Source organism: Microtus pennsylvanicus, chromosome 2, assembly GCF_037038515.1.
Source record: "Microtus pennsylvanicus isolate mMicPen1 chromosome 2, mMicPen1.hap1, whole genome shotgun sequence".
NCBI classification, from domain to species: domain Eukaryota; kingdom Metazoa; phylum Chordata; class Mammalia; order Rodentia; family Cricetidae; genus Microtus; species Microtus pennsylvanicus.
In genome coordinates this window covers 33744812-33771205 of record NC_134580.1, presented here as the reverse complement: position 1 = coordinate 33771205, position 26394 = coordinate 33744812, and the positions used below count along the sequence as shown (strand labels likewise).

The 26394-nt window shown below is 47.4% G+C and overlaps 2 protein-coding genes across 3 annotated transcripts in view; both read right to left on the bottom strand.

Annotated features, from left to right (window-relative positions):
- The window catches only part of Pde1b (phosphodiesterase 1B), a 29708-nt gene extending 28350 nt beyond the window's left edge, over positions 1-1358 (bottom strand). The window contains exons 1-2 of the mRNA XM_075960869.1: positions 1023-1358; positions 804-926 (exon numbers count right to left, since the gene is read on the bottom strand). Of these exons, the coding sequence (XP_075816984.1) occupies positions 804-913 (110 nt within the window). The 5' untranslated portion in view covers positions 914-926; positions 1023-1358. The remainder of the gene's footprint in view (positions 1-803; positions 927-1022) is intronic.
- A 6094-nt stretch (positions 1359-7452) lies between these two features.
- Nckap1l (NCK associated protein 1 like) overlaps positions 7453-26394 on the bottom strand; it is a 41997-nt gene continuing 23055 nt past the window's right edge. The window contains exons 19-31 of one of the 2 annotated variants that reach the window (XM_075960867.1): positions 25874-26019; positions 25527-25658; positions 22691-22909; positions 21197-21327; positions 18361-18458; positions 18181-18274; positions 17965-18047; positions 17654-17734; positions 15072-15165; positions 13763-13879; positions 13149-13258; positions 11400-11489; positions 7453-7836 (exon numbers count right to left, since the gene is read on the bottom strand). In XM_075960867.1, the coding sequence (XP_075816982.1) occupies positions 7705-7836; positions 11400-11489; positions 13149-13258; positions 13763-13879; positions 15072-15165; positions 17654-17734; positions 17965-18047; positions 18181-18274; positions 18361-18458; positions 21197-21327; positions 22691-22909; positions 25527-25658; positions 25874-26019 (1527 nt within the window). In that variant the 3' untranslated portion in view covers positions 7453-7704. Of the gene's footprint in view, positions 7837-11399; positions 11490-13148; positions 13259-13762; positions 13880-15071; positions 15166-16254; positions 16399-17653; positions 17735-17964; positions 18048-18180; positions 18275-18360; positions 18459-21196; positions 21328-22690; positions 22910-25526; positions 25659-25873; positions 26020-26394 lie in introns of those variants that run through there. The other variant, XM_075960868.1, reaches the window with a different exon arrangement.

Sequence of the window (26394 nt, the reverse complement as noted above, 5' to 3'; positions counted from 1 at the left end):
AGCCCTTCCTCTCCTCTTTTTTTCTTCTCCATGTACTCTGGTTCTGCAATAAGGAATGATGCCCATATGTGCTTGGAGATCCTAGGAGATACTATATAAACAAAAAGGCTTTGATTAAGCCAATTATGCTGTTCCTGTCAATCACTTTTCTTCACCACCACCACTCCCCTCTAGCTCACAAGTTGAGAGTTCCAGTCACTCCTCCAGGCTCCAGGTGGGTCATTAATACCCAGTTTCCAGATCCTGAAGCAGCTAATCCTCTCAAGTACAGGGCACCCTCATCCTGCTCCCTGTAGGATGTAGAACTACCAACCCCAAAGAACCCACAGGTTGGCACAAGTATCTCCGTGCACTAGATCCGCATTGGTGTACACTTTACACCTCTGACCCATGGAAACATGTGTACATGCCTGCGATATGTCTCACATCTGCACAACCCTGTTCATGGGTATGTGTGAGTCAGCCTGGCATCTCCTAAAAGCTGCCTGCCCGCAGCCCTTGCCAGCCACAATACTTGTCTCTTCAAGCTACTGCGTGTGTCACTCTGTCACTCAAAGGGCCCCAAACACAAGCACAAGCTTTGCAACTCCTAAACCTGCCCTAACCAACGGGCTTGCACTGCAGATGTGGCCTGCACACGGGTGTCAGGGCCATGTTTCCTTGCACCTGACAACATGTGTGCCCCCAGAGAATCTACCTGTCCGGTTCTAGTTGCCCCCCTCACACACACACACACACACACACACACACACACACACACTCACAGGCTCCCCCCTCTCCAGATTCCCCTGGCAGAAACTCACAGAGACCGTAGCTTAATCCACATCTTCTTGCTGGGGGCTGACTTCAGCTCCAAGGGTGATGGACAATCCGACTCCAGCATCTCTGGAGGACTGCGCGGGGACAGCTCCATGCTTAGCCACTGTCTAGGGAACAGAAGGAGGAGACAGCCCCTCTGCTCAGCTTTAGCCCCTTGGCCCCTTGTCGAGGGACCCTCTCCATTCATCCTAGACCCTTCCTACCTGCGGCTGGCGTGGACCAGCCAGGCCGGTGTCTCTGGGCTCAGCCCAAGCTAGTAAAGCTGCAGTGCCTGCCGCTGCTCCTCTTGTGCTGCCCGGCCGGCCGAGCTCTGGGCTCCCTTTTCCAGCTCTCCGCGCCCGCCGGGGCCGCCGCCACCACAAACGCCGCCGCTGCCGCTACCTCCGCCGCCGCCACACACAGCCACAGCCACCTCCTCGGCCCCCTCCTCCTCCACTGGCCAGGACTCCCTCCCTCCGCTCCCCCTCCCTGTTTCTTGGTCCGCCCGCCTGCCGGTCTAGCGCGCGGCGCAGCCACTCCTCCCCCTTGCCTAGAAGCGCAGGGGAGCCGGGGGCGCACACATTCAGGAGCGCCCAAGGGCGGGCGCGCGCACTGGCGCCGGGCACGAGTGGCTGCTGCGTGTGCCCTGAGCAGGAGGCGGGGAGGGGGGGTGATGTCGACAGCGCGCACGGGCGGCCCGCAGGACTTGGCCTGGATGGTGGGGTGATTTCTCCCGGGTGTATTTGGAGTTTCTGTGAATGTACACATGTGGTCTTAAGCTTCCACGCATGCATAGCTGCCCGCGTGTCCCCTGTGGCCCTTATCTCTCCCTGTGGCACCCGGACGTGGGTGTTGTGAAGACACAAGCATCAGAACCTAGCTAGGCCAACTCCCGCCCAGGCTCCTGTTTCTGAAAGGAAAAGTTCTGGTGGCACTGAGCGAGGCTGGTATCTTACAGCTGGCCTTAGCTCCCACAGCGGGGTCTTCCCGACATGCCCCTGTCGCCCATCCCATTGTTCCTCCAGCCACCCGCCTGGAGGGGATTTCTCCCTCGTTTTAAAGCTCTGCGGAGAAAGCAGCCCCCCCCCCCCCCCCCCGTGCCTTCCTTAAATATCCAGTAACCTCACACAACCAGGAAATCAAGCCTGATAGCTCACCTCACCCGGCCTGCAGTGGTTCCAGTTCGGCTCATTTTATTCTGCTTTCAAAAGGAGAAATTTAAGGGCTGAAGGCCCAGTGCAGAACAGCCTTTTCTGCTGAATAAACATTTTGTGAAACAAGAGTATGGGATTTGAACTCAAGACCTGTTTGTGGCAAAACCTCTTCCATCCAATCTCGAACTCTTACCGGTACCAGTTCTGTTCTTTGTTCTCCCCGAAATGAAAACCTGCTTCGGTACTGGAGAAACTCCCATGCAATCAACAAGTAGAAACAGGTTCACTGACTGCCACTAACAGGTGTTTTGGTTTTTTGGGTTTGTTGTTGTTTTGTTTTGTTTTTTAATTTCTAACAGGCCACTAATCCAGGGTTCCAGAATGTGAGTTTGAGTTTGGAAGGAGAGGCAACTGGGAGAAGACATACATTCTAAGCTCTTTTCCCAGGGGAAGGAGGAGAAAGGAAGGGAGGGGAGTGCTCCGTTCCCATTGTGAAGGAATTGTCTACTCAGGTCAGGGCAATGCATCAGAGAAACAGGCACCAGGAAGTGCAAAGGCAGAAAGCTAGAGCAGAGCTGGGGATAGAGCCTAGGGTGACAAGAGTCTCAGGACCTCACTGTCAGTCCCACACTCCAGAGGAGCTGTCACAGCCAAGAGACCTCTGTCTCTGAGAGCCTATCACGCTTACACAAGTGAGCAGTCTCCTTTACCAACTAAAGAAGGGATTGCCTGGAAACTACACAAGAATTAATTGTGAACTGGGATTAGAGTTAAAAAAAAAACAACTCTAACTCAAAAATTACATTAGAACTAAGGAGTTTCTGGATGTAGACAGGCAGTTCAGCCAGAGGAGTTAAGGGGGGGGGGGGGAGGTTCCCGAGCATGCTTTCAGCATTTCTAGTCAACACCGTGGCATGCCCAGCTCTCCTAGGCCTCTAATTCCTGACCTGCCTAAGAAAAAGGTCATTTATAAAATCAGTCTACTTTAAGCCGGGCGGTGGTGGCGCACGCCTTTAATCCCAGCACTTGGGAGGCAGAGGCAGGTGGATCTCTGTGAGTTCGAGACCAGCCTGGTCTACAAGAGCTAGTTCCAGGACAGGCTCCAAAGCTGCAGAGAAACCCTGTCTCGAAAAACAAACAAACAAACAAACAAAAAGGCTCCTTTGCTTTTATTTAATAAGAAAAGCATCTCCGGAAAAACTAATGCAGTTGCACAAACGTTAGCCTCCAATCCGAGCCGAGTCCCCAGCCTTCTGGGCCGCTCCACTCTTTGGCTTCAGTCTCTTTAGTCACGGTTCTGGTGTTCAGCTTCACCCTCACTCCTCCAGCTGTAGGGCAATCACATTTCAGCCTTATAAACTCCTAAAGAGACAGGAATAATATGGTATACTTGCCTCATTTGCAGAGTCAAAAAACAGTAATTCTCTCCTGTCTTTTCCACCTCCCCTCCCTGGCCACACCTTTCCTAGGCTCTTTCTGCCCAGCTCACTGCCCTTCCATTCAGCTTCTGCAGAACTGCGGGGCTCTTGCCCCTTGGAAAGTCTGCCTCCTCACACACCTTGCCCCACAGTCCCTTCCAACAAGCTCAGAGTTTGACAAAGACTAAAAGTGATGCTTTGGCAGCGGATGACGGATAGATGTGATCTGCCTCCTACAGGAATGCTATTTAAAGGGACAGCCCCACAATCCTCTCTTTCCAAAGTGACAAGAGAAAAGCCTGCTCTTCAGTCTCTACCACGCTGCAAACTCAGCTCAAGTTAACTTCTGACTTTCCCAGTCTGCAGCCTGGCCTGCAGCTCCAGGTTTCTCTTCAGGTGGGAGGGAGAATACCTGACAACTCTCTGAGGTGTGGGGGCTGAGGGGGACCCATCTTCACCTCCTTTGATGACAGATACTTGGGAGAAGCAAGAGGCCTTGTGTGGAGGAAGGCTGGGAGAACATTCTTCCCCCAACAACGTGTGAGCACATTTCAGCCATGTGCCAACCTCTTCTCAAAGTCAAACTTTGTGAGGGAAGAATGAACAGATCCGGGCACTTGGGTCCTTAGCTGGGACCACCCAGGATCTTGTGCTCAGGCCACATTTGTTTCCTTCTTATAAGGTGCCAGAGGGAACCCTCACTTTCCTGGGCCAGGCCTCAGACTGCACCTTGAGGCTGCCCTCTTTACCTGTCTCCTGCATAGAAAACCAGAGCAGAAGAGGCAGTGTCTCTGCTGCCCAAACCAAAGACAGCCTCAGCGAGCATCCCCTCCAGGCCTGGTGGGAGGAATAATCTCATCTCACTACCGCAAAGAAGTTAATGGAGACTTAATAAAAGCCCTGCATTAATGAAAATACTGAGGCTAGAACTGACTCTCCCTGCCAAGTCAGAACAATTGGGGTCAGCGTCCCTCCTGATGGTCACTCTCAATTTTTTGGGGGCCTAAGTTAAACAAACTCAGGGGTCTCAGAGCAAAAACAGTCCATAGTTGATTGTGTCCTGGGCTCTAAGAAGTCAGAGACCCTCCTCCTTGGGGAGGCAAATACCTGGAATGCTAAGTGTCCCATTTCTCCATGCAACCCTTTCATTCACCTTTCACTCCTGCCGGTGAAGGGGGTTGCATCCTCACCTCTCCTCTTTGTTCCTTCTACAGGTTTTTTGTTTTGTTTTGCTTTGTTTTGTTTTGTTGATTCTGTAGAGACAGGCAGGCAGGCAGAAAGTCCAAGACTAAACATTAGACTTGGGTTTCAGTTCCAGTCTAACACATGACCTGGTTCATCAAGTCATTTATTGTTGCTCCTTGTGTTTCCTGACCTGCAATATGGAAGCCTTCCCTGGCTACCTTCCAAAACTGTTGCGAGTATAGAAAATGATTTGAAAAATGGAGGTGGTGAAGAGATTATGTCAAACTGCAAAATTTTAGGAGTGGCAAACAAATCTGTTGGTGTGGGAATGTGGGTTCCAAGAGGGGAAAGGGGGTGCTTATAAAATCTGTGTGGTCATAGAATTAGCTACTCCGTGTCGAGACTGTGTTATGCATATACAACCCTGCAGGTGACAGGGCTGACTGCGCGCGCACGCACGCACACACGCACACACACACACACACACACACACACACACACACACAGAGTCAGTACAGGTAAAACTGGAACACCTGAATGAGTCCAGGAAATAACAATGTCCCATATCCTGCTGTGACCATGAACTAGAGCCGTTAAAAGCGCTGCCTGCTCTTCCAAAGGTCCTGAGTTCAATTATCAACAACCACATGGTGGCTCACAAACATCTGTAATGAGATCTGGTGTCTTCTTAAGGAAGAGACCTGGCCAGTTGTCCTCATCAGTTTAGACCATGAAACCCAATATGGACAAGTTCAACACAACCACCATATATGGGCTGCACATGCATACTTCAGCATTGCCAGGGCATAAATTTTATTTCAAAATTCACCATAGGAACTGTGTAAAGATAGATAGGGACTGTGTAAGAATAGATAGGACCTGTGAAAGACAGATAGGACCTGTGTAAGGACAGATAGGACCTGTGTAAGGACAGATAGGACCTGTGTAAGGAGAGATAGGACATGTGTAAGGACAGATAGGACCTGTGTAAGGACAGATAGGACCTGTGTAAGGAGAGATAGGACATGTGTAAGGACAGATAGGACCTGTGTAAGGACAGATAGGACCTGTGTAAGGACAGGTAGGACCTGTGTAAGGACAGATAGGACCTGTGTAAGGACAGGTAGGACCTGTGTAAGGAGAGACAGATAGGACCTGTGTAAGGAGAGACAGATAGGACCTGTGTAAGGACAGATAGGACCTGTGTAAGGACAGATAGATAGGACCTGTATAAGGACAGGTAGGACCTGTGTAAGGACAGATAGGACCTGTGTAAGGACAGGTAGGACCTGTGTAAGGACAGATAGGACCTGTGTAAGGAGAGATAGGACCTGTGTAAGGACAGATAGGACCTGTGTAAGGACAGATAGGACCTGTGTAAGGACAGATAGGACCTGTATAAGGACAGATAGGACCTTTCTGCATTATTGCTTACAAGTACATGTACATCAAGTATCTTGAATTTTTTTAATTAACAAAGGGACAGTTTCTCTACTCCATTGCTTATCTCTCTTGCCATCCTCTGGAGGTTCTGTGTAAATGAGTCTCCATACAGATGGAGGAGGGGTCTGTATACCCCTTCACACAGAAGAACCAAGGGTGTAGGGTCAGCAGAGTATATGGTGTGTGCCTGGAATCCCAGCATTTACGTGGCTAATGCAGGAGGATCATGATTTGGAGGCTAGCCTGAACTACGTAGCAAGACCCTGTTTCCAAAGAAAGGAGAGGTCAGTGATCGATCCCCCTGAGCTTTTCTCCTCCTCAGCAGCTGTTCTTGCAGCTGGTCTGACACGGATCTCTTCTTGCACATGTCTTTTTCATAACAAGGAAGGACCATTAGCTAAGGCAAGAGTCTCTGTAGCATCTATCCAAAAGAGCAGACAGTTGTTGCTAACAAAAATGTTTGTTGATTATGGGTGTCAAATGAAGGAGTATTGACTAAGTCCAGATCTGAAGAAATAAAAAATCAAACATTCATACATAATCCCAAAATTGCTACCACATTGGTTTAATGATAGTGGGATGGTTTTGCTGAAAGCAAACAACTGTTTCCTTTTCTTGGTGAAGAATGGAGATGCCCCTAATTAATAAACTGGCTATTTTCCCATTCCAGCTCTTCTGGACCTGTGCACATATGACCTGTCACTCCAGTCTTCCCTGACAGTGAGTGAAGGATAGGGCTACTGCTTTCTGCCTTGGAGTTACTAAATCTAGTTAAGTGCTATCTTAAGTGCCCTAGGCTCAGTGACACTGGAAATTCTAATTGGTGCAGAAAAGGGCTATATTGAAACAACTGTACTCCCTCAAGGATCCCTACTCTTGGGCTCTCCAACCTAATGAGGTCTGTGAAATTTCAAGAGAAGTGCATTCATGAAGCAGCAGCTCTACTCAGGCTGACAAGGGGATTTACGGCTAAGTTAGTCCCACCCACTGGGAGATAGAGTAACCCCAAAAGGTTTAGGAGGGAAAACCCACAGGAGTCTAGTTCTCTTGGCTGTCAGGTGACCTAAGATTGATCTGGATTTCCAGCGTCTGCTCTGGGTTGTGGAGACACACAGGGAAGAGCAGGTGAGGTGATAGTAGGCAGGAGAGGGAGCCAGGCCCTCAAACCTCGCCCCAGAGGGGAGCCAGTCAAGCAGGTCCCTGTGCTGCTCTGCAGCAGTAGGAGCAGGCTGGACACTTGCTGAACACATTTGGAAAAGGAAGAGAGGAGATAATCGTCCTAATGAATGTGCAGGAGACAAGCAGCTCCAGAGGGAGGATTATAAGCTCATTATGGTTTAATATGATGATTGATCATCTCTGCCCGCCAGCATTATCCAAGAATAGTGATGAAGGTGGGGAGAACCACGCCTGTCAGAGCTCAAGCTGGAGTCACCAGAACATAGACAACATGGTTTTAGGTCACCGGCTTTTTTCATTGTTAAAAATTCATACATGGGGCTCCCCACCCCTTTGTCCATAAACTGTCCTCGATGGCCCCAGCCTGACCCCCTTCTCGATGATTCCTCAGTCCTAGATACTCCTCCACATTCAGACACTAGCAGTAGGAGAGACCCTGTCTCTCCCTGGGAACCCTCCCACCCTTCTCCCCTTTTGAAGCTGCAGCTTTCACTGTGGTGTGGCTCTTGGCACCTCCAAAAAGCCCTTCAGTGGGTACTGGCTGGTAGACGGTTCAGGTAGAAGGCCCGGGAAACCTCCCGATAGGCATTGCGTAGCAGGACATAAGGGAAACAGGACTCCAGCATGTCCAGAGTCAAGAAGGGTGACTCCTCCACAACCTGAAAGAGATGGTCAAGAGGTAAGAACTCCCAGAAGGCACCTGTGACCTTGTTTTCATCCAACAGGTCCCAGGCCCTTTGCAGCTCTGAGAGTTCAAAGTGAGCAGGTTCTGACTCACTCTTTTCTCTACTCCTTCCCTTGATTTGGCTCCCAAAGGCAATGGTGTGTCCTGAGCTCCATTTCAATGGTCCATCCCCTCCATCAGGGTTAATGTGAAGGGTACAGAAACAGAAAGCAAGGGAAAAGAACAGCAACCAGACTGTTTTCCAAGAGTCTCTCCTCCTCTGGGGACTAAACCACACATGGACAGCACAGGCATGAGCAAAGATGAGTGGCCATGATATTTGCCCCAAAGCTTTACAGTCAGGAAAAGAATCATCAAGAAGACCAAGGAAGGGGGTCCTAAAACCACACAGAACCTCTTCTCCCGGGCCTCAGGTTCCTCCCTCTCCAAGCACAGCACCTAGGAAGCAGTAAGGATGCCACATAAAGGACCAGGCATGAGTAATTAGTTTAATTAGAAGCTTCCATGCTGTAGCAATCCCAGCAGTCCTCATAGCTAAATAGAAGAGAGGACTGGAAGCCTGGATGGGACTAAGGGAGGAAGGAAGGGACTGAGAATGGCAGAGGCCATCTGCTCACAACAGCAGCACAACCTAGGATTGCGGGAGTTTCCTTCTGGGTGGGAGCCTAAACCCATGCTCCAGAGAGGATCCCCACATCCTGTCACAATCCATACAGTGGGCCTACCACAGTATGTTTGGTATTTCAGGTTCTGCAAATCCATTAAGGAAAGAGAATCTACCATGTCTGCCCTCACATGTTTCTCTCTCTCTCCAAAGTCCCTTCAAGCTTCACATTTGTAAGATTGCTCTATTCTCAAACACATGCACACAGTACACACAACAGTCTCAAAAGAGCAGCAACACTGCCTGGAGAAAAGAAAATCTGCTGTCAAAACCATAGCCCCAGTCAGATGTGGTGTCCCAACACTCAAGACTGGAGCAGGAGCACCATGAGATTGAGGCCAGCCTGACACTGGGTATCAGGACAACCAGGGCTACAGAGAAAAACCTTGTCTCAAAAACAGCAAGGAAGGAAGGAAACTAAAATAATAAATAAATAGCTCGTAAGTACCAAGAGTAACAGAGAGTTCTTTGCTTAGTGAGATTTCCAGCCCTCAACTAGCAGATGGGAGCACACACAGAGAAATGGGTGATAGCTTCAAGAAGGAGCCGCTGGCCCACAACTTCTATTCTCCACCAAGAGAATAACAGTGTCCGTGGCACTGGAAGCAGCCCTAAAACGAAGGCCTAGAGGCTTGAGCTGTAGTTTCAAATCAGGCCCATATAGCTTGAATTTCATTCTGCTCTTCCACAGTTTTCCCACCATCAACTTTTATAATGACCAGGATCCAACGGGACTGACATCAGTTCTTGATTCTGAGAGTGCCATCTCTTTGATGGATGGAAAGCCATGTCAGGAACAGGCTGGCACCTCTGGGATGGACGGTGTTCAGGCTGAACAGTGAGAACAGGAAGACCCCAGGGAAAGAAGTGCTGACCAGATTGTGGGATTACACAGATAGCCTTTTAACTCAGAACACAATGCCTTCTTCTCCAGTCATCTCCAATTTCTCTGTGGAAACATTTGCATTTAAATTGCTTTGCAGCAGCTAGTCCCTCCAATCTTCACCTCAGCAAAATGTGCCTGGTCCTGGCTCTGCTCCTGCTATTCTTCCTTGGTGGCTACCAGGGGTGAGAACTCCCCATCTTTTGGGGCAGGCATGGAGGTGGGGTCACAGCAGAGGAAGTGGGGCTAAAAGGCAATTCACAACACAATCATCTCCCACCTCCCAAAAGAAACAGAGGCGTGCTTAAGTGGTGCAGAAACTAAAATTAGCAGCACAGGGAGCTCCATTTATTGAGCATTTCATGTCTACAATGCACTTGCTCAAATATCTCCTGACTAACCACACTAGCATGAGGACCATTACCCACTGTTACAGACAAAGAATCGTGCTGTTGCTGGGCATGAAGACAGACATTTGCAATCCTGGCACTCAGAGGTTAAGGAAGATGGGTAGGCTTTTTCTGGCTGGAGAAACAGACACAGATACAATTCGGGGCCTACATCTTTAGAGAAAAGAGCCTGAAAGGTGGGTCCCTGAATTTCTAAGCCCACATACCACATAACTAAAAAATTAAGAAATAAATTGGGTACGGTAATATATGCCTGTAATAATAGCACTCCAGAGGTAGAGACAGAAAAACCAGAAGGTCAAGATTATCTTCAGTTAGGTATGGAGTTCGAGGCCAGACTGGGACACGAGAACCTCTCTCTAAATAAATAAATAAGCCTATTATGTCATACTTTCAAAATATACCTTTGTAGTTTCATTGAAGTCTAGGCTTCAATTAAGAATGCATAGACTTAGGTCAGACAACCATCTCAGCAGGTAAAGGCACAGCCTGGAGACCTGAGTTTGCTCCCCAGGACACACAGGGTAGGAGGAGAGAACCATCTCCTGCAAGTTGTCCTCTGACCACGCATGCACTATGGCATGTGTGTAACACAGACACACACAAATAAATGTAAAAATAGGTTTTTTTAATTTTTAGACTCCTTACAGTCCTGTGTCTTAATAAAACAAAGGAGAAACTCAGTTTTTAGTCCAGTCCCCCCTTCTCTTCTTACCCCATTTGAGGAGTTCTGTGCACACACACACAGACTTCTCTACCTGTGCATCCTTGGGCAGCAGAGGTGCATTCACTGTCCAACCCAGATCTTGGGGAAGGAGTTCTGTAGGTGAGTGGGAGAGCTCTAATACCATAGACACCTTGCATGCATGCTATGAGTTGGGGTACATCCTCTCTGGCTAAGGCCAGAAGAGGGTAATGGGAAGGTTAGAGGTGATAAGAAAGGGCTTAGGGGAAGGCCTCAGACAAACCCAGTAGCCCTACCTGTCGAACCTGGAGAATCAGAGTAGCCAGTGAGAAAGGAAGCAAACGTGCTGAGAGGGGAGCAAGGTCCTAAGGAAAGTACTTTAAAGAGTAAACTAAGTCAGAGGTCCTGGAACTTTCTGCCAGATTAGATGCAAGCACTGGGCTTGAGAAGCAGGGAGAAGAGATAGCACAAACCAAGCTCCTGCCTTATAACCAAAATGACTTCCTTCCTTGGAGCCCCATAATCAAACCTCTTTAAGTCCCCTCTGTACTATCCAGTATTCTCTACATAGCACCCTGAAGACAGGAAGCTGTCACAGAAAACCAAAAGCATACTGAAGAGCCACCCAAAAAGGGCATTGCTGCCCTTCGCCAGCTCAGACTCAGGAGCACTGTAAGACAAGGAACCTTCGAGCCAGGGGCCAGAGGTCTGAGATCACAAGAGAAGCCTAGAATGTTCACCAAAATATGAGGACAAATCCAGAGGATCCGGGCAGACTCAAATTCTTAGTTAATATTTTTGGTTGATGACATGGCAGGGACCCAAAGACCCTAAAAAGGAGTCTCCTGCTGGCCCATCCTCTCCATTCCTAGACCAACTTAAACAAGATACATACCAATCGCATGAGTAGAGAAATGGATTCACGGTTTCTGGTTTTGAGCTTGTCAGTCTCCTGGCCTAGCTGCAAGAGGCTGACAGAAGCCACCTGCAGAGGAAGCATTTGTAAAGAAACAGATTTTTATGGAGGTCAGAATAAAACAGCCTCAGGCTACAGGAATTTAAGAAAAGATCAAGGAAGAGCATTGAGAAGCGCTAGGCTGTTCCTGAAAGCTCATGGTGAGAAAGTGTCAGGTCCCTAAGTTTGAGAAACACACACTGCCTGCAAACTAAATGAATCCCAGTGCTCGGTCTGCCAATGCAGACAGAAGCAGCTCTTCAATGCCAGGAAAGAGGGCACAAGCAGCAGGGAGAACCCGGAACAGAGGCTGGTGATGCCACACACAAAGAGGTTAATCTTTTCTTTGGCAGGCTCCAGGTTCTCCTTCATCAGCCTGTACCCCAGAGCCAGGACGGACCTCAAGCACTTAATATTCTTTGCTACCACCTCCCATCTGGCCTGGCCGGTCAAGGGGTTAGGCAGAAGTATGAGTCACAGTCCAGGCCCAGGCTACGTCAACTTCAGAACAAACGGGGCAAAGGGGAAAAAAAAGTGGGGTTAGGGATCCCTTTTCTCAGGGATCTACTAGGAACCCTCTTTATTTTTAAGGCTGTCAGAGCCCATTCTGTCTAGTTCGTTGTCCCTGCTTAAACAGAGACCCTCCAACCAGCCTACTGTCCCTGCTGCATACTTCTCAGAATAAGGGTATAATTCCTAAAAATAATAATAATATGATCTGCTGTTTCCTTCTGGGAGGAGGAAACTCAGCACCATGTTTCAAAAAGGAAGGTGTTCCCCATCGCTGAGAATGCTCAGGCGGGGTGAAGGCGATCGGCCATGAGTCAGAGCATATGAACAGGATCCATGGGGACCCAGAGCAGGAAGCTCTAGGGCCTCTTTCAACTATGGAAGGAGATTATTTATTTACATTTCCCCAGAGGCAAAACTAAGATCAATAGTGATATTTACAGGGAGTCAAACTTTGGCTAAAAATATTTTCAACAAATTTTCAAACAAAATGGACCTCACCTATACTGCCTGGTTATAAACTCCAGCCCATGGAAACCCAACCCAAAGTAAGATCCTGAGACCAAGCCCACTTGTTGGGAATACAACTGCTTCATGATTTCAAGCCAAGTTTGACAATACAGAGAGGGAGAGCAGGAAACTCAGCATCTCTGTGACTTTAATGTATCTCTCATCTCTTAGAGACCAAATTAGAAACACAAGACTGGCCCTCACCCTGTATTCCAATTCAGGAGGTCTGGGGTAGAGATCAGGAGTCTAATTTAACCAGCTCCTTAGGATATTCTGATGTGCATCAATGTGATGAATTTAATCTCTTTAGTTTATAAATGAGAAAACTGAAGCCTCCAAAGTTTGTCAGAGGTGACAGAACTTCACAGTGGCAGAACTCAGATTTTCTCATTGTCCAACAACCTCCCCAAGTACTGGACAGAAGCTGAAGTCCCGGCTGTCAGGAAAGCTAGAAAAGTTCCTGCCTTTCACAAAGTAGCCTCCACTCTTCCTGTATGGATGATGTGGGAGGTTAGACTCCAAAGACCTTCCGGTAACAACTGTCTAGGGGCTAAAGTCAAACCACTCTTCCTGTATGGATGATGTGGGAGGTTAGACTCCAAAGACCTCCAGGTAACAACTGTCTAGGGGCTAAAGTCAAACCACTCTTCAGGGCCTAGACCCACTCACCACCAGAAACTCCTTGAGGTGGGTTTCAATGTTCTTGTTGTGCAGAGTGAAGAGGGCAGCAGACACTTGTATGATGGCTTTGGTCAAACAGTGGATGTTGTTGTTGTAGCCTAGGTTAGCATGGGGGAGGGAACACAAAGAGAACAGCAAAGTGAGCAGCCCAGGCTGGTCCTAACTGAAAATAATCTCTCTGTCTCTGTCTCTCTCTCTCTCTTCAGATTGGACCAACCTACCTGACAGCAAAATAACTAGATATTTGGGGACTAGAAGAAGTATATTCCTATGCTGTTATATTGGGGTAGAATTTTATGCACACATCATTCTCAATTGCTTTTTGAAACAGAAATTTACATCTTTAAAAAAGTCTTATGTTGCCAGGCATGTTGGCACATGCTTTAATTCTAGCACTCGGGAAGCAGAGGTAGATGGATCTCTGTGAGTTCTAGTCCACCCTGGTCTACACAGTGAGTTCCAGGGCTACACAGGAAAAACCCTGTCTCAACCTCTCCCCACCAAAAAAGCAGTCTGTATGTTGGTGACTTATCTTTATTTCACCTCCCTCCCCAGTGGAGACCTGAATAGCAATGGGTCCTTCAAACTTACATCTTACTTACCATCCTTCTCAATACTGTAGAAGGAAGAAGGGTCAGTGGCAAGGAGTGGGAGAGAAACAGCAAGAAAGATTAAGAGTAGACATGCCACCTTATACTCTTCTTCAGGAGATGAGTTATCTGGGGGGAAGAAAAGAACATGAGGAAAAATAAGGTCGGCAAACTGAAATTATCGCCTGCAAGGGTCCTACTTTACAGAATCATAATCACATGAGAAAATATTTCTGACATGCTTTAGCATGTACTGTAGGCAAGTTAGAAATGACTGAGGAAACAGATTAATACCCAGTTACAGCGAGGCCCAAGTCCTAGAGTCCCAGCCCCGCCTGTGCCTCAAGGGCTCTGCTGACGCGCATTCTAGGACACCTGCTGGTTTAAGAGATAGAGAGGCAAGAAGGAAAGAAAAAATCCTCACTAACCGAGAGAGAAGAAAATGGGTAAATCTGGCAAATCTGAATAACTTAATACCAATTCCTGGGTCAGTTCTCTTTGAGACTCACATGAGCCAACAAATGAGCCAATCAGAGAAATGTGCAATGGAACCGAAAAGTTTCTGCACCCCAATTCACACTCCGATTGCACTCTCCGACAACACAATAATTCAAATCTGACCAAGTCAAACTTAATTAGAAAAAGCCCAGGTTTAATGAATACCACAGTCCTAGATGGCTTTCCATACCCCCAGAGAGGAGACAGTAAAGAAGACTGGAAAACCACGTGTTCGCTCTCTGGGGGCAGTTTAAATACCCCGTGGAAGTGGTCTTGAGCATCTCTGGGGAGGGGCCGCCATTTGGCTGGCTTTCTGGGGTGAAGTTGGAACTGAGGCAATTCTGGAGGAGAGGTGGCTTGGGGTGGAGCCTCCACCCGAACATTCCAGACAGACTCTTTGGATATCTGGATGCCAGGGACTGGGGCGACACTTCTACCTAAACAGGAACATGTGAGAGTGGTCCTGGAGGGGGACTGGGAAGTGCACAGGATCTGTGGGGAACTCAGATGCCATCCACAGCACTTAGTGTGAAGCCATCTATTATCGAGGACTGCTTCTCATTGACTCATGTGTGTGAACCTTATTTCCCCAATCACACCATAGGTTCCCTGGGCTGAACAAGAGATTCTCACTCAGAACAGCCTTCTTCTGCTTGATCAACAAAACCTAAGTCACCTCTGTGAGTGTCTTCTGGAGGTAGTCCCAAACCTCCAGCCTATATCCTCTGAGTTCACAACCCCAAATAAATAATTCTTTAATTTTGACATTCTCCCTCCCCCCAAATGGGGCACAAGCCCTCCTTTGCCCATTCTTCCATCTTACCGGCTTTCAGATTGGCAATGGCAGCTACCAGGGCTGGGTCAATGTCACAGCTCACCCCTGCAGCAGATGCCAGCTCAAAGACACTCAGGGTGACCTGACAGAAGACAAAACAACATCCTGAGAGAAATGCTGGTGTACAAAAGGTGTTTAGCATAAACTCTCAGCAGCCAAGAGGCCTAGGTCACAGCATTTTAACTTACGGTACACTATTATTTTTCTAGATAGTCTTTTCATGGCTTTCCATAGCCTGCAAGGGAGGAAAATGCTTCATGGAGCTGTGGAGATGGATATCAATCAAGTGCTTACTGCACAAGAATAAGGACCTGAGTCTGAATCCCAACGCTCTCATAAAAAGAAAAAAAAACTGCACATGGTGGTGCACATTTACAACCCCAGCTCTGGGTCCAGAGGGGAGAGCCAGGCAGATCCTGGAGCTCCCTGTCAGTCAGCCTAACCAAATCAATGAGCTCCCAGTTCAGTGAAACACTCAAAAACTCAGATGGAGAAGGACTGAGGACACCTGGTCAATCTCTGGCTTCTGTTAGCACAAGCTCACATGAATACACACACACATTAATTTCCCAAATGCTTCATTTAATTAAAGCAGCTAAGGTTGTTTATTCACTTGTCCCCAGTTACTACCTCCTTTCTTTTATGCTTTGGTCAGGTCCTTTTTTCTCTAACATCGATTCCTCTTTTCTGTTTACATCTAAATCCAGCTCAATTCAAGTCTCATTGGCCTCCCTGATTCAGTCTGAACCCATTCCAGAGGGTTAGCAAGACATGTGCCTTCTCCCCAAACAGATTCTAAGTCTCAAAAATCCTATGGTGTAGTGAAGGGGAAAGGCATTTTGAGAGTGACACAGATCTTGGCTCAGATCTTACCACCATCACTTAGTCACTGTGTCTAAAAGGTTTTAACCTCTTTGAGCCTTAGGATTCTCATCTGTAGAAACAGGACAATGATACTTATATTGGACCATACGGGTAAATCATCAACCCCAGTGACTAATAGAATCATGCTTCCCCACTTCTCTTCTACAAATCAATAAGGATTGTCTGGTTGATACCTGGATCCCTTACTGTACTTAGAATTCAGTTCTCAGGATGTAACTCAAAACCTGACTCCAATCCCAAGTACTTAGACCTCTTTTGAAGATTTGTTTTGTTTTAAGCACATCTTTTTGCAAAGGCCCCACAGATGTTATAGATTGTGTATAGTACAGATACAGAAACCACCTTCTGTTCAGGTGGCTACTCCCTTAGACCCACCTGGCTGTTGCCCCAAGGCCAAACAGATCAGGGACATAGTAAATGACCTGTGGTGCTAAAGGAAGAAAGGATAATTGATAGGTCTCATTTCCCCAACCTTCCTCCAGATCATCCCTTTTCTCCACCCTCCTGCCTAATCCCAGGCAAATTAACCTAAGGATCAAACTGTCCAGATGATGTGAGCTTGACAAGCTCCTGACAGGATGGAGCACCCAGCCTCCACATCAGCAAACTGCCAGAAACCCAGGCTGTGTACCAAATTAAAGTCACCTAACAGGGCTGGGCTGCCCAGCCCAGCATCTCCCATCCCCTGAACCCCAGGGGATTTGAGGCATAAAAAGGAGGAAACGTCACAACTATTTTGATTCCCAACTAAAGAAGTTCTTCCTGCTCACCACTTCAGACCTCTTTCCTTTAAAGGAATCTATCATAGGAGAAACAGCCTGCTCCGTGTCCCAGAAGGAACTTGTCCCCAGGCTTTGGCCATATTTCCTGCTTAACACATGTGTTTATTCAGAGGATTCAAAAGACAAGCTAATTCCAAGGCAAAGGGAGTGGACATTAAGTTCATTTTGCCTGCAGAAGCTTTTCTCTCTCCCTCTCTCTCTCTCCCTCTCTCTCCTCCTCTCTCTTCCTCTTTCCCACTCGCCCTCTCCTATGCCTATGAATGCCTGAGACAGATGATGGGGTACAGAAAGTTAAGAACTGAGAGGGATAAAAGGCTGTGGTGGGAAACTCTAAGGTAGGTAGGATGGGTGGGAAAGGAAGGAACAAATCTTACAAAAAGCACTCCTGATTCAGGAGGAAACGTGTTTGCAAGGAACTTGGCATATAATTTGCACATTGCTCATTTCAAACGAAAACCTCCAAGCCGGGCGGTGGTGGCGCACGCCTTTAATCCCAGCACTTGGGAGGCAGAGACAGGCGGATCTCTGTGAGTTCGAGACCAGCCTGGTCTACAGAGCTAGTTCCAGGACAGGCTCCAAAGCCACAGAGAAACCCTGTCTCAAAAAACCAAAAAAAAAAAAAAAAAAAAAAAAAAAGAAAACCTCCAGCTACTACCCCGATCTCTCCTGTCTCCCATCTGCAACGCTTCCCCAAGTCTCTCAGGGTTCCCACTTTCCTCTGCACTCCATAGGGTTCCCCAGATCTGCCCTCTCCCAAGGTTGGCCTGACCTGACCTGTTTCCCCACTCAAGGTCCAACTCTTATTCCTGTAGAATTCTTCAGAGCCCTAGTTTCCCACAAGATCCTACAGACAGTCTTTGACCTCAGCAAGTCACCTAACTAAACTGCAAATTGCACCCCTACCTTGATGTCTGTATCTGGAGTGACGAACTCCTTCAGGCACTCAATAGGGCCCATGAGAAAGGGGCAGTGGGAAGAAAACACCTGGAGAAAGAGAAGATGAATGAGTCCAAAACAAGGTAGAAATGTACAGAAATGGGCCTTGCTTTGAGAAGCCAGCTTCTCAGTTCCCATCACCTAGGCCTGGAAGCCTCTTAAGCTCATCAATCTGAAGGACCTCTGCCAACCTCAGCTGCCTACCCTCCATGCTTCTGTTTCATGCAAATCCCACCCAGAGAGAGGCTTAGAGTCCTGCAACAGCTTTCCCCACTCACCTCCTGAAGTCCCTCCTGGGCCATGGCCCTAAAACTGAGAATCACCCCAATGATGGTCATTCGTTTCAGCACATTTTCAGCCCCTGAGGAGAAAGTGGGTTGTCAGAGAAGAGAACAGGGAGAATGGTGAGGGGATTTGCTTCTTTGGGGCCCAGCTCCTACAAGCCCCCACCAATCACAATGCTTCCCTCATAGCTCCTTTAGGAAAGTGCTTACCCATCAGCTGGGGCAGCAGAGATGCCATTAAGTCTGGTTTGCTGAAGTTGGATCTGATCTGAACCAGTATATCCATGTTTTCCACCACCAGCTTCTACATTGAAGAAAACAGAAAAGAGATTGATGCTCTCTTCCAACTCCACCCCCAGGCAAGACCTTTGCCCAGGCCACTCACAGTACCTTCAGCTCCACAATCTGAGAGGTCACATGCCACATCAAGTTTTCACTCAGGAACTTCATGCCATAGGGGCCAAGAATTTCAGCCAAGGCTCGCATCTCTGAAACAAAGTTTCAAAGTTCCCAGTGAAACACAAGTCTTTGAATATATAAATGTTGTCCATGAAGGAAAGAATATAGGCAGCTGAGAAGCAAAAAAAAAATCCATAGTTCTACATACAGGTAGGTCTGACTGCCCATGGGACTATTCCCCCTTCCGACTGGTACCTATAGCATGACTCACCTCAAATTATGATAGCTATTTACTTCTTTATTCAAAACAAAATTTATGTGTATGTACCTAAATATTTGTGCACAATGAGCATGCAATACCCACAGAGGCCAGAAGGAGGCATCAGATCCCTTGGAGTCATAGACTTATGAGCAGACCTATGGATATTGAAACTCAAGCTGCAGACCTCTGGAAGAGCAGCTGGTGCTCTTAAATGCTGAACCTTCTATCTTTCCAGGCCCCTATTTACCTCTTATCTGAACCTGCACTTTCCAGTTCCTTTTTCTGACTTTTGCTATTGTTGTACTAGTCGAACTTGCTTTATTAGATACAAGGCCTCAAAGAAGTCACTTCACTCCTCAGTGCCTCTTTGCTTCTCTGTAATATCATGAATTCCTAAGAGATAGTTACCAAAAGTCCAGTGAGGTGTGGGGCAGAAGTACTCTACCTTGCCCGCCTGGCTTTAGAGGCAAAGAGAGTAAGTAGGTGCTTGACCAAGGTCACTTAGTCACGCCTGGGGCTTGTCTGAAAGCCACCCAGCACAAAGCCCTCCCGCCCTTACTTTGTCCCCAAAGAAGTGGTGTTTGTGCACCTGGGGCCTCATTTCCCAGCCCTCCATCGATTTCCAGGATTAAATATCTCACTGGCCCAGTTTTCCTCTCAAGTTGGCTTTTCTTTTTTTCATGATCAACACACATTCCCCCAGAGTCTCAGTTCTTTTTGTTTTAAATTCTTTATTCTTTTAAATCTAGTCTCACCCCTAAGGCCTCCTCACTCCCCATCCAGCCTACTTTTGCCCTTTCTGAGTTAAATCAAACTTGCCTGGGGGAATCCCAGGTTGTAAATCCTAGTGGCAAGCTCAGCTGGAAAAGGCTCTGGCTGTGGTCTTTGGCTCTCAGTCATTCCACAGAAGACCAGAAGTAACAAGAGAGCAGCAGAAGAAAGACAAGTTCGACCTCATTAATTAGGATTCAGAAAGGAAGGGAAACTGGGATTCTTGTACAGTCTTTGAAGACAGGACCAGTCTATGTCTTCCACCTTCATCAGCCACAGAGGAAACAGCCTGGGTCACTGTAGCCAATGCAACGCCAGGTCCAAGGTAAATACTGGACATCTCTAGAGTCACCAATTTACAATCGCAGGGTAGTTAAGTAGCCACCTTAGAATGCTAACACTGTTGCCTGAGGGGAAGAGGGTCAAAACTGCCTTCTCTGGAGCTAATGAAGAAGCAGCAGGCTGGTTTACTGGATAGATCTGCAAACCCCTACTCCAGTCACCTGTCCCCAGTTAGTAACCCTATGGCATCCTTCCCTTCCTATCTATCTATTTTTGAAGTAACATTGCTCCATCACCATGGCAACCCACAGAAATTGGGGTGGGGGTGGCAGAAGGGTAAATGTGCACTGCCTCCCGCTGCTTGTCAGTTGTCATCAAGACCTAGAGCAGGTTTTACAGGCTGCCTACAGCTGTGGGTGGAGCTGGTGAAAGGGGGCATCTAAAACCTCCTGCGGGCAAAGTGTAGACTGTTTACAGGGAGAGGCAGAGCTGGAACACAGGGATGTGCACTTTGGCTTCCTTGGCAGCCCCAAAAAAGGAGAATGAAGTCTGGGTCATAGAACACCTCTACCTCCCTTAGGTCGCATGCGCAATTCATCATTTACATAAAAGTGAGAGAAAAAGGGATGAAACAGGACTCTTCATGAATACTCAGTTGGTAATATAAACAAACGTTAAGCCCTCTTTAAGAAAGGAATGGTGCCAGGTGGTAGTGGCACACTCTTTAATCCCAGCACTTGGGAGGCAGAGGCAGGCAGAGGTCTGTGAGTTCGAGACCAACTTGAGTCTACTGAGCTAATTCTAGGATAGCCAGGGATACACAGAGAAACCCTGTCTTGAAAAACTAAAGGGGGGTGGCTTTAGATAAGTGCAATTCCCTTATCTAAACACACATACACACACACACACCAATAAATTGATAATAAATAAACATGCTACCATGCACAAGAAAGCAGAAAATCAGTGTCACACTGCTCTGGAGTTTGACTGTCGGAGTTGAAATCCCAGTCCCACCATTTAGGGATGTGTGACCTTAGTACCTCCTAACCTCCCAGTGCCTCAGTCTGTTCATCTGAAAAATGGGTATAGCAATAGGAGCTGTGTCAAGGCTGTGGTGTGAACTGAATTCCATGGGCAGGTCAGTAACTCAGCCCACAGTAAAGCCTTCCATCAACACTGGCCAAGGAAGATGATGCCAAGACATCGGATCACCATTTAATCTGTCCCCACATAAATCAGTCACCTTGAGTGTTGCTCCTGCATTCTGTGGGAAAGGAAAGAGTGAATCCCTCCGATGACTAGTAGTCTGCCTAGTTCCTAAACCTCTCTCCTTTTCTCTCTTCACTTTCAGCCCCCAAGTCACCTCTCCGTCCCAGGCCTTGCTTTAGAATCTCTTTTTGTGTGTTTCTAACATTGAGCAGAGTTCAGCACCAGCAGAAGGACTTGGGCCAAGATACTGAAGAGGGAAGGAAGTTCAGCTCTGTGGCAAGGAGGCCAGGGTGCTGGGCTCACCAGAGATGTCTGAGAACTCCTCAGCACTGAAGTTCTGTTCCCCATCTCGGGGAAGGCTGATGAAGGCTTGCATGGCTGGGGAGAGGACGATGACCCCGCTGCTCGCCTGTCTGAGTAGGCTTTCTAGGTACCTACAGAGGGAGGGGACAAGGAAACTCAGGTTAGCCTTCAGTGATTTCTGCACCACCACCCAGGAGTCAGGGAGAAAGTCTGCTAGGGGCTGGGGTGGAGAAGAAAGACTAAAAGAAGGCAACACAGCAATCTATTTAACACCCTGAAGCTGCTGCATGAGAAGCGGGAATGTGACTCCACTTGGCCCCTAATCCACTGTGTATGCAGTAAACGCAGTATCCTGCATTCCCAGCCTGCAGCTCTGCGCTCTCCCAACGGCTGTACTCTGCTTGTCCTTACCCTCTGTTGGGTAAGACAGACAGGCTCACACTGGCATTTTTAAAAAGATGAACTAGGTTCCTCTGAAATACACTTAAGCCATATCCTCTCCAGTGGAACACTAGACCAAGGACCCAGGATCCCAGAAGCCAGTCTCAAATCAAACCTCTGCCAACAGGAGCCACCCATCACCCAGTTTCCAAACCTTCCCTCCTAACGTCTGGACAAGTCAGAGGTGCTGGCTTTGACAGAGTCTGAAGAAGAAGGCCCACCAACTGCAGCACTCACCTAGATACCAGTTCTAAGTATCTGTTTTACAGCATCGTGGGCTAAACACCAGTGAGCCAAACTCAAGTTCCCCAGTTTATTACAATTAGTTGTCAAACTTTTCGAACTGAAAATACATTGAAAACTAACTTAGTGAGACAGTATTTAGTAGGTACTAAAATGTAGCTGTCTCTGTGAGGGGGGCAATCGGCTGTAAATGCACAAGTCCAGCCTAGTCTAGCTGGTGAAACCCACCTACCTCAATAGGCCAGCCAGCCAATATTCCCCTAGGCTGATAATAGATTTAAAGTGCCACCTAGTGGTGTGGGGAGGGAAAAATCTGCCTCTTGGCTTCTTAAAAATGTCAAAGAAAAGCGGTGTTTTCTCTGGTTTGAGAAAAAGGCTCCTTTCCCTATCCAGAACAGTCTACTGAACTTGACACCACTTTGATTGAAAACGAAGAGACAGTGTGCAAGAGATATGGGTAGACAGCATGGTTCTCAGAGGGAAAAGCTAAAGCAAAAAGAGAAATAAGGATGCAAGAAAGAAGTGGTAGAATCCTTTTCAACAGAAACAGCAAGAATGTAGCAAAAGCAAGTTAAGGATCAGACATTAAGAGGGATAGTGTCAAAGAGCCTCAGGTCGATACATGGGTAGTGATGTGAAGGCTAGAAGAGAAGGGGCTCAGGTCTACCCCAGCTATTGCGCTCACCCACAAGCAGAGAAACATCCTTTGCAGGTTCAGTGAGGTGCTGGGGGTTAAAAGGCTTGGTTGTGGGTCCTACTATGTAAAGCAAAAGTACTAGCGGTGAGACAATGGGAAGTTGGGACACTGACCAGTTTGTATAGAGAGTGGTGACAGTCTGCTCGCCATATGAGTCCAGTGGCTGTGTCTGCTGCAGGAGCGCATTGCGGATAATTCTGGAAGCATCTGTACCCAAAAACTGTGCCAACGACTGAATGAAAGTGATGTATGCCTTGACTCCTGCCAACAGCTCAGAAGGTCTAAGGATCTCCTGCGTGGTGGCATTGTAGCCAGCCAAAGTCACGATGGCTCTGGATGACAAAAAATTACAAATATATTAACACCACAGAAACAGCCCTGTGTTCCTGGTGCAGCACATACTACCACATTTAAACCCCAATGCAACACAGTGAGGTAGGCACTACTACCCCTATTTCGTATATAATAAAATTGGGTAAGCAAACCACTTCTGAAGCTCATGCAGCTGGTGATGACAGTTTGGACTCGGATCCATTGACATCTGATTCCTAACTGTTTCTTTCTCTGGAGAAATTAGGTCATCTGTAAAAGACCTGAGTTCCCAAATGCCACCCTACTCTAAGAAAAGAATTAGTCCCAGACACCACCAACAATAGAAAATCATGCTGAGAACTCCTTGGAAAGAGTGCAGTCCCTGTGGTTATGGATGCTACACTGCATAGAGTACCACTGCCTGCATACTCGAAAGAAGGCATACAGCCATGGGTGCACAGCACGTTTCTTCCCCAGGGGCTAAGATTTCATGTTGCAACCAGTCCTTTGACCTGCGACCCGCTTCTTCAGATGATAGACAGTCAAGACAGGTGTCACTCACTGCACAGCACTATAAACTCTTCCTAAGCTGTGAGATATTTGGAGTTCTTTCATTGGTTGGTTAGTATTCTGGCAAAAAAAGTTTATGGCAGGATGTTCAGGAAAGTCTGCTCCCACAAATTAAAGGGAAAATTTTAGATCCCTGTGTACCATTTAAAGGAAAATAACATAGAAAGGACAGGTGAGAGACAGGCCTACTCAACATAGAATTTTCAAGCAGTTGTGGCACATACCTGTGATACCAGCACTCAAAAGTCAAAAGCAGGAAGGATCATGGACTACATACTACTTAGGGAGGCACTGATTGCTCTTAAAGAGAACTGGGCTTCTAATCCCAGCACCCACCAAGCAGCTCCAGCCATCTGTAATACTAATTCCAGAGAATTCAGTATCTTCTTCTGGTATCCAAAGGCACCAGACATATGTGTGGTGCACAGAAACACGTGCAAACAAAACACCCATACACATAAAAATAATAAAAATAAATAAAATTTCCTTTAAATTAAAAAAAAAAGGTTAAAACCTCCAGCCAAAACCCTGGAGCTTTTGGAATAACGAACGACCTTGTGAAGCAAGAATCAGAGATTGGGGAAAGTAGATGATCACACCCTTCGTGCTCTAGGACCTGGAAACCACCATGGTTCTAAATCGTCACACTGCCATCTCCTTGACACTGTGTGTACAACTGAAGTGCTTCCTCCCCTAGAGATAATGTGTACAGAACAAAAATGCGCTATTTTACTTTGCCCAGGCAAAACCTTAATAGGAAAATAAATCTGCACATCTTACAGTCAAAACACGGCTTATGACCGGTCTTCCTGCTTCTGCTCTCATTCATGCTAATAAAGCCAGAGTGAACTGCGGACACAAATCTTATTACAGCTTTGTCCAGACCAGTCAAGGCTGCATTCCTAGATGCAACCCAGTCTTTACAGTACACTGCACACATGACAGCCGCCTGCACTCTGCTTTCTAACCTCGCGTCCCACCCAGCTCACCCAGGCTCTCTCTGCCACCACTCTGACCTCCTGGTTCCTCTGTCTGCAGTGATTGCTCCCAGACAGGTGCACCATACTTGGCTCCATAGTTCCTTCAGGAGCTCACTGGTATGTCATTTTCTCAAGGTGTTGGATACAGTCAACACACACACCTGTCTAAAACTACAGCAGCTCCTCAGCACACACGTACACAGTTCCTATGACATCTCCCCGCTTCCCTGCTTTATTTTTCTGTTTGGCATTTATTATTAACCTTCCATATATGCTACTCTTATTTTGTTAATCTGTCTCCCCTACTGCAAGGTAAGTGTCATAGGGCAGGGCTGTTTTGTATGCTGCTTTATCAATAGTCTCTAAAACAGTCCTGACACATAGTAGGTGTTCAATAAGTGCTTGTTACATTAACTGCTCATATTCCAAGACAAAATACAAATAAATAATGAATTATTCATACTCCTCTCTATCCTCTAACCAACAGAGTGCATCCAACGTAAGAGGTATCCTTCCTTCTCAGAGAACAGTGGAATGAAGGACACAGTGCAGGAAGGGAATTTACTTAGCTAAGGTTTATTACCCGGCAGGAACTCTCCACTCATAACCATCTGTATCTGTCTACTAATCTTCAATTGCAGGTCATTCCCAATGACCTGTCTGGTAAATATCATTATCCTGGACTTAACAGGAAGGAAACTGACTTGGATAAGTTAGATAATCTGCCCCCACTGTTGTGCTAACAGCCAGGATGTGGGCACAGCTCTGTGGCCGCAAAGGCTCTGCACTTCTTCCTCCCTTTTCTGAGGTGGGGCTTGTGTAGTCAGGCTGGTAACCAAGGATGACCTTAAAGACCTGTCACTCCCGCCTGTCTCCCAAGTGCTAGCCTCTCTCTCTGCTCGCCCTACCAAACAAGGGGGATAGACCAGCTGCTCATCAAAACCTAGGAAGTAAAGTGGGTTTTTTGTTTGTTTGTTTGTTTGTTTTCTGCATCAGTCTCCAGCCTGTGCCATGACCAACAGGATAGTTCAAACAGCCACACTGAAGACTGCCACAGAGTACAAGCATGGATCAGGAAGGCTGTTACCTGTTGAGCCTGGCCTCCAAGTGGCTGCTGAGATACTCAGATGGGAAGATGGTGTGTTCAAACACAGAGAAGCTGTACACATGGTTCATTGCCAGTGCCAATTCGGTCAAGTTTAGATGTAGTTTGTCCATGCTGAAAATAAAGTGGAACTTGGTTATGAGTCTGGCTGTTGGTAAGGACACTCAGTCTAGAATAGCAAACACTGATGTTCTTCAAAACCAAAGTAGAAAATTCATACATAGGAGTTTTTCTGTACCTATCAACCCTACACCTCCTCTGCTTTTTCCCCTGTATCACCTCCCCTCTTCCCTTTTCTCTCTCCTGGCCCTCAGGGGCTAGGACCTCACGTAGTGACAAGGCTGCGGTTCTTCCGGTGACTCTCTGCTCCAGGCTTGTCCCTTTCCGGCTCTCCTTTCCTGGGAGCCTGCCTCTGCTTCATGGACTTCTTGTTCTTGGCTTTGCTGATGGTGGTGGCACAGTGCTTAGGTAGAAGCTTTGGGACACAATGGAGGGAGACAAGCGTCATTGCTAACAGCTGTACGAGGTTCCTCCATCATGATCCACTCCTCCCCCCCACCCACCTAGCTCCTCTTTCTCTAATGGGACCTTTTTAGAATGTGTTCACCTTTCTCAGTGCTCACAAATATCTCCCCATGACCAGCCTCAAGTCCTCAGACAGCAGTGTCTTTCCAGGATGAGAGCGCTGCTCCCCCACCCACCCCTGCGGCCTTCCCTAACAGACAAATCCAAGGAAAACAGGCAGAGCTGAGAGCTCCATTTATCTTGTTCTGTGGAGTCACAATGTGGGAAACGACACTTTTTGCAAGACAAAACCGTCATCCCACAGGCTGCACCACTTATATTCTGT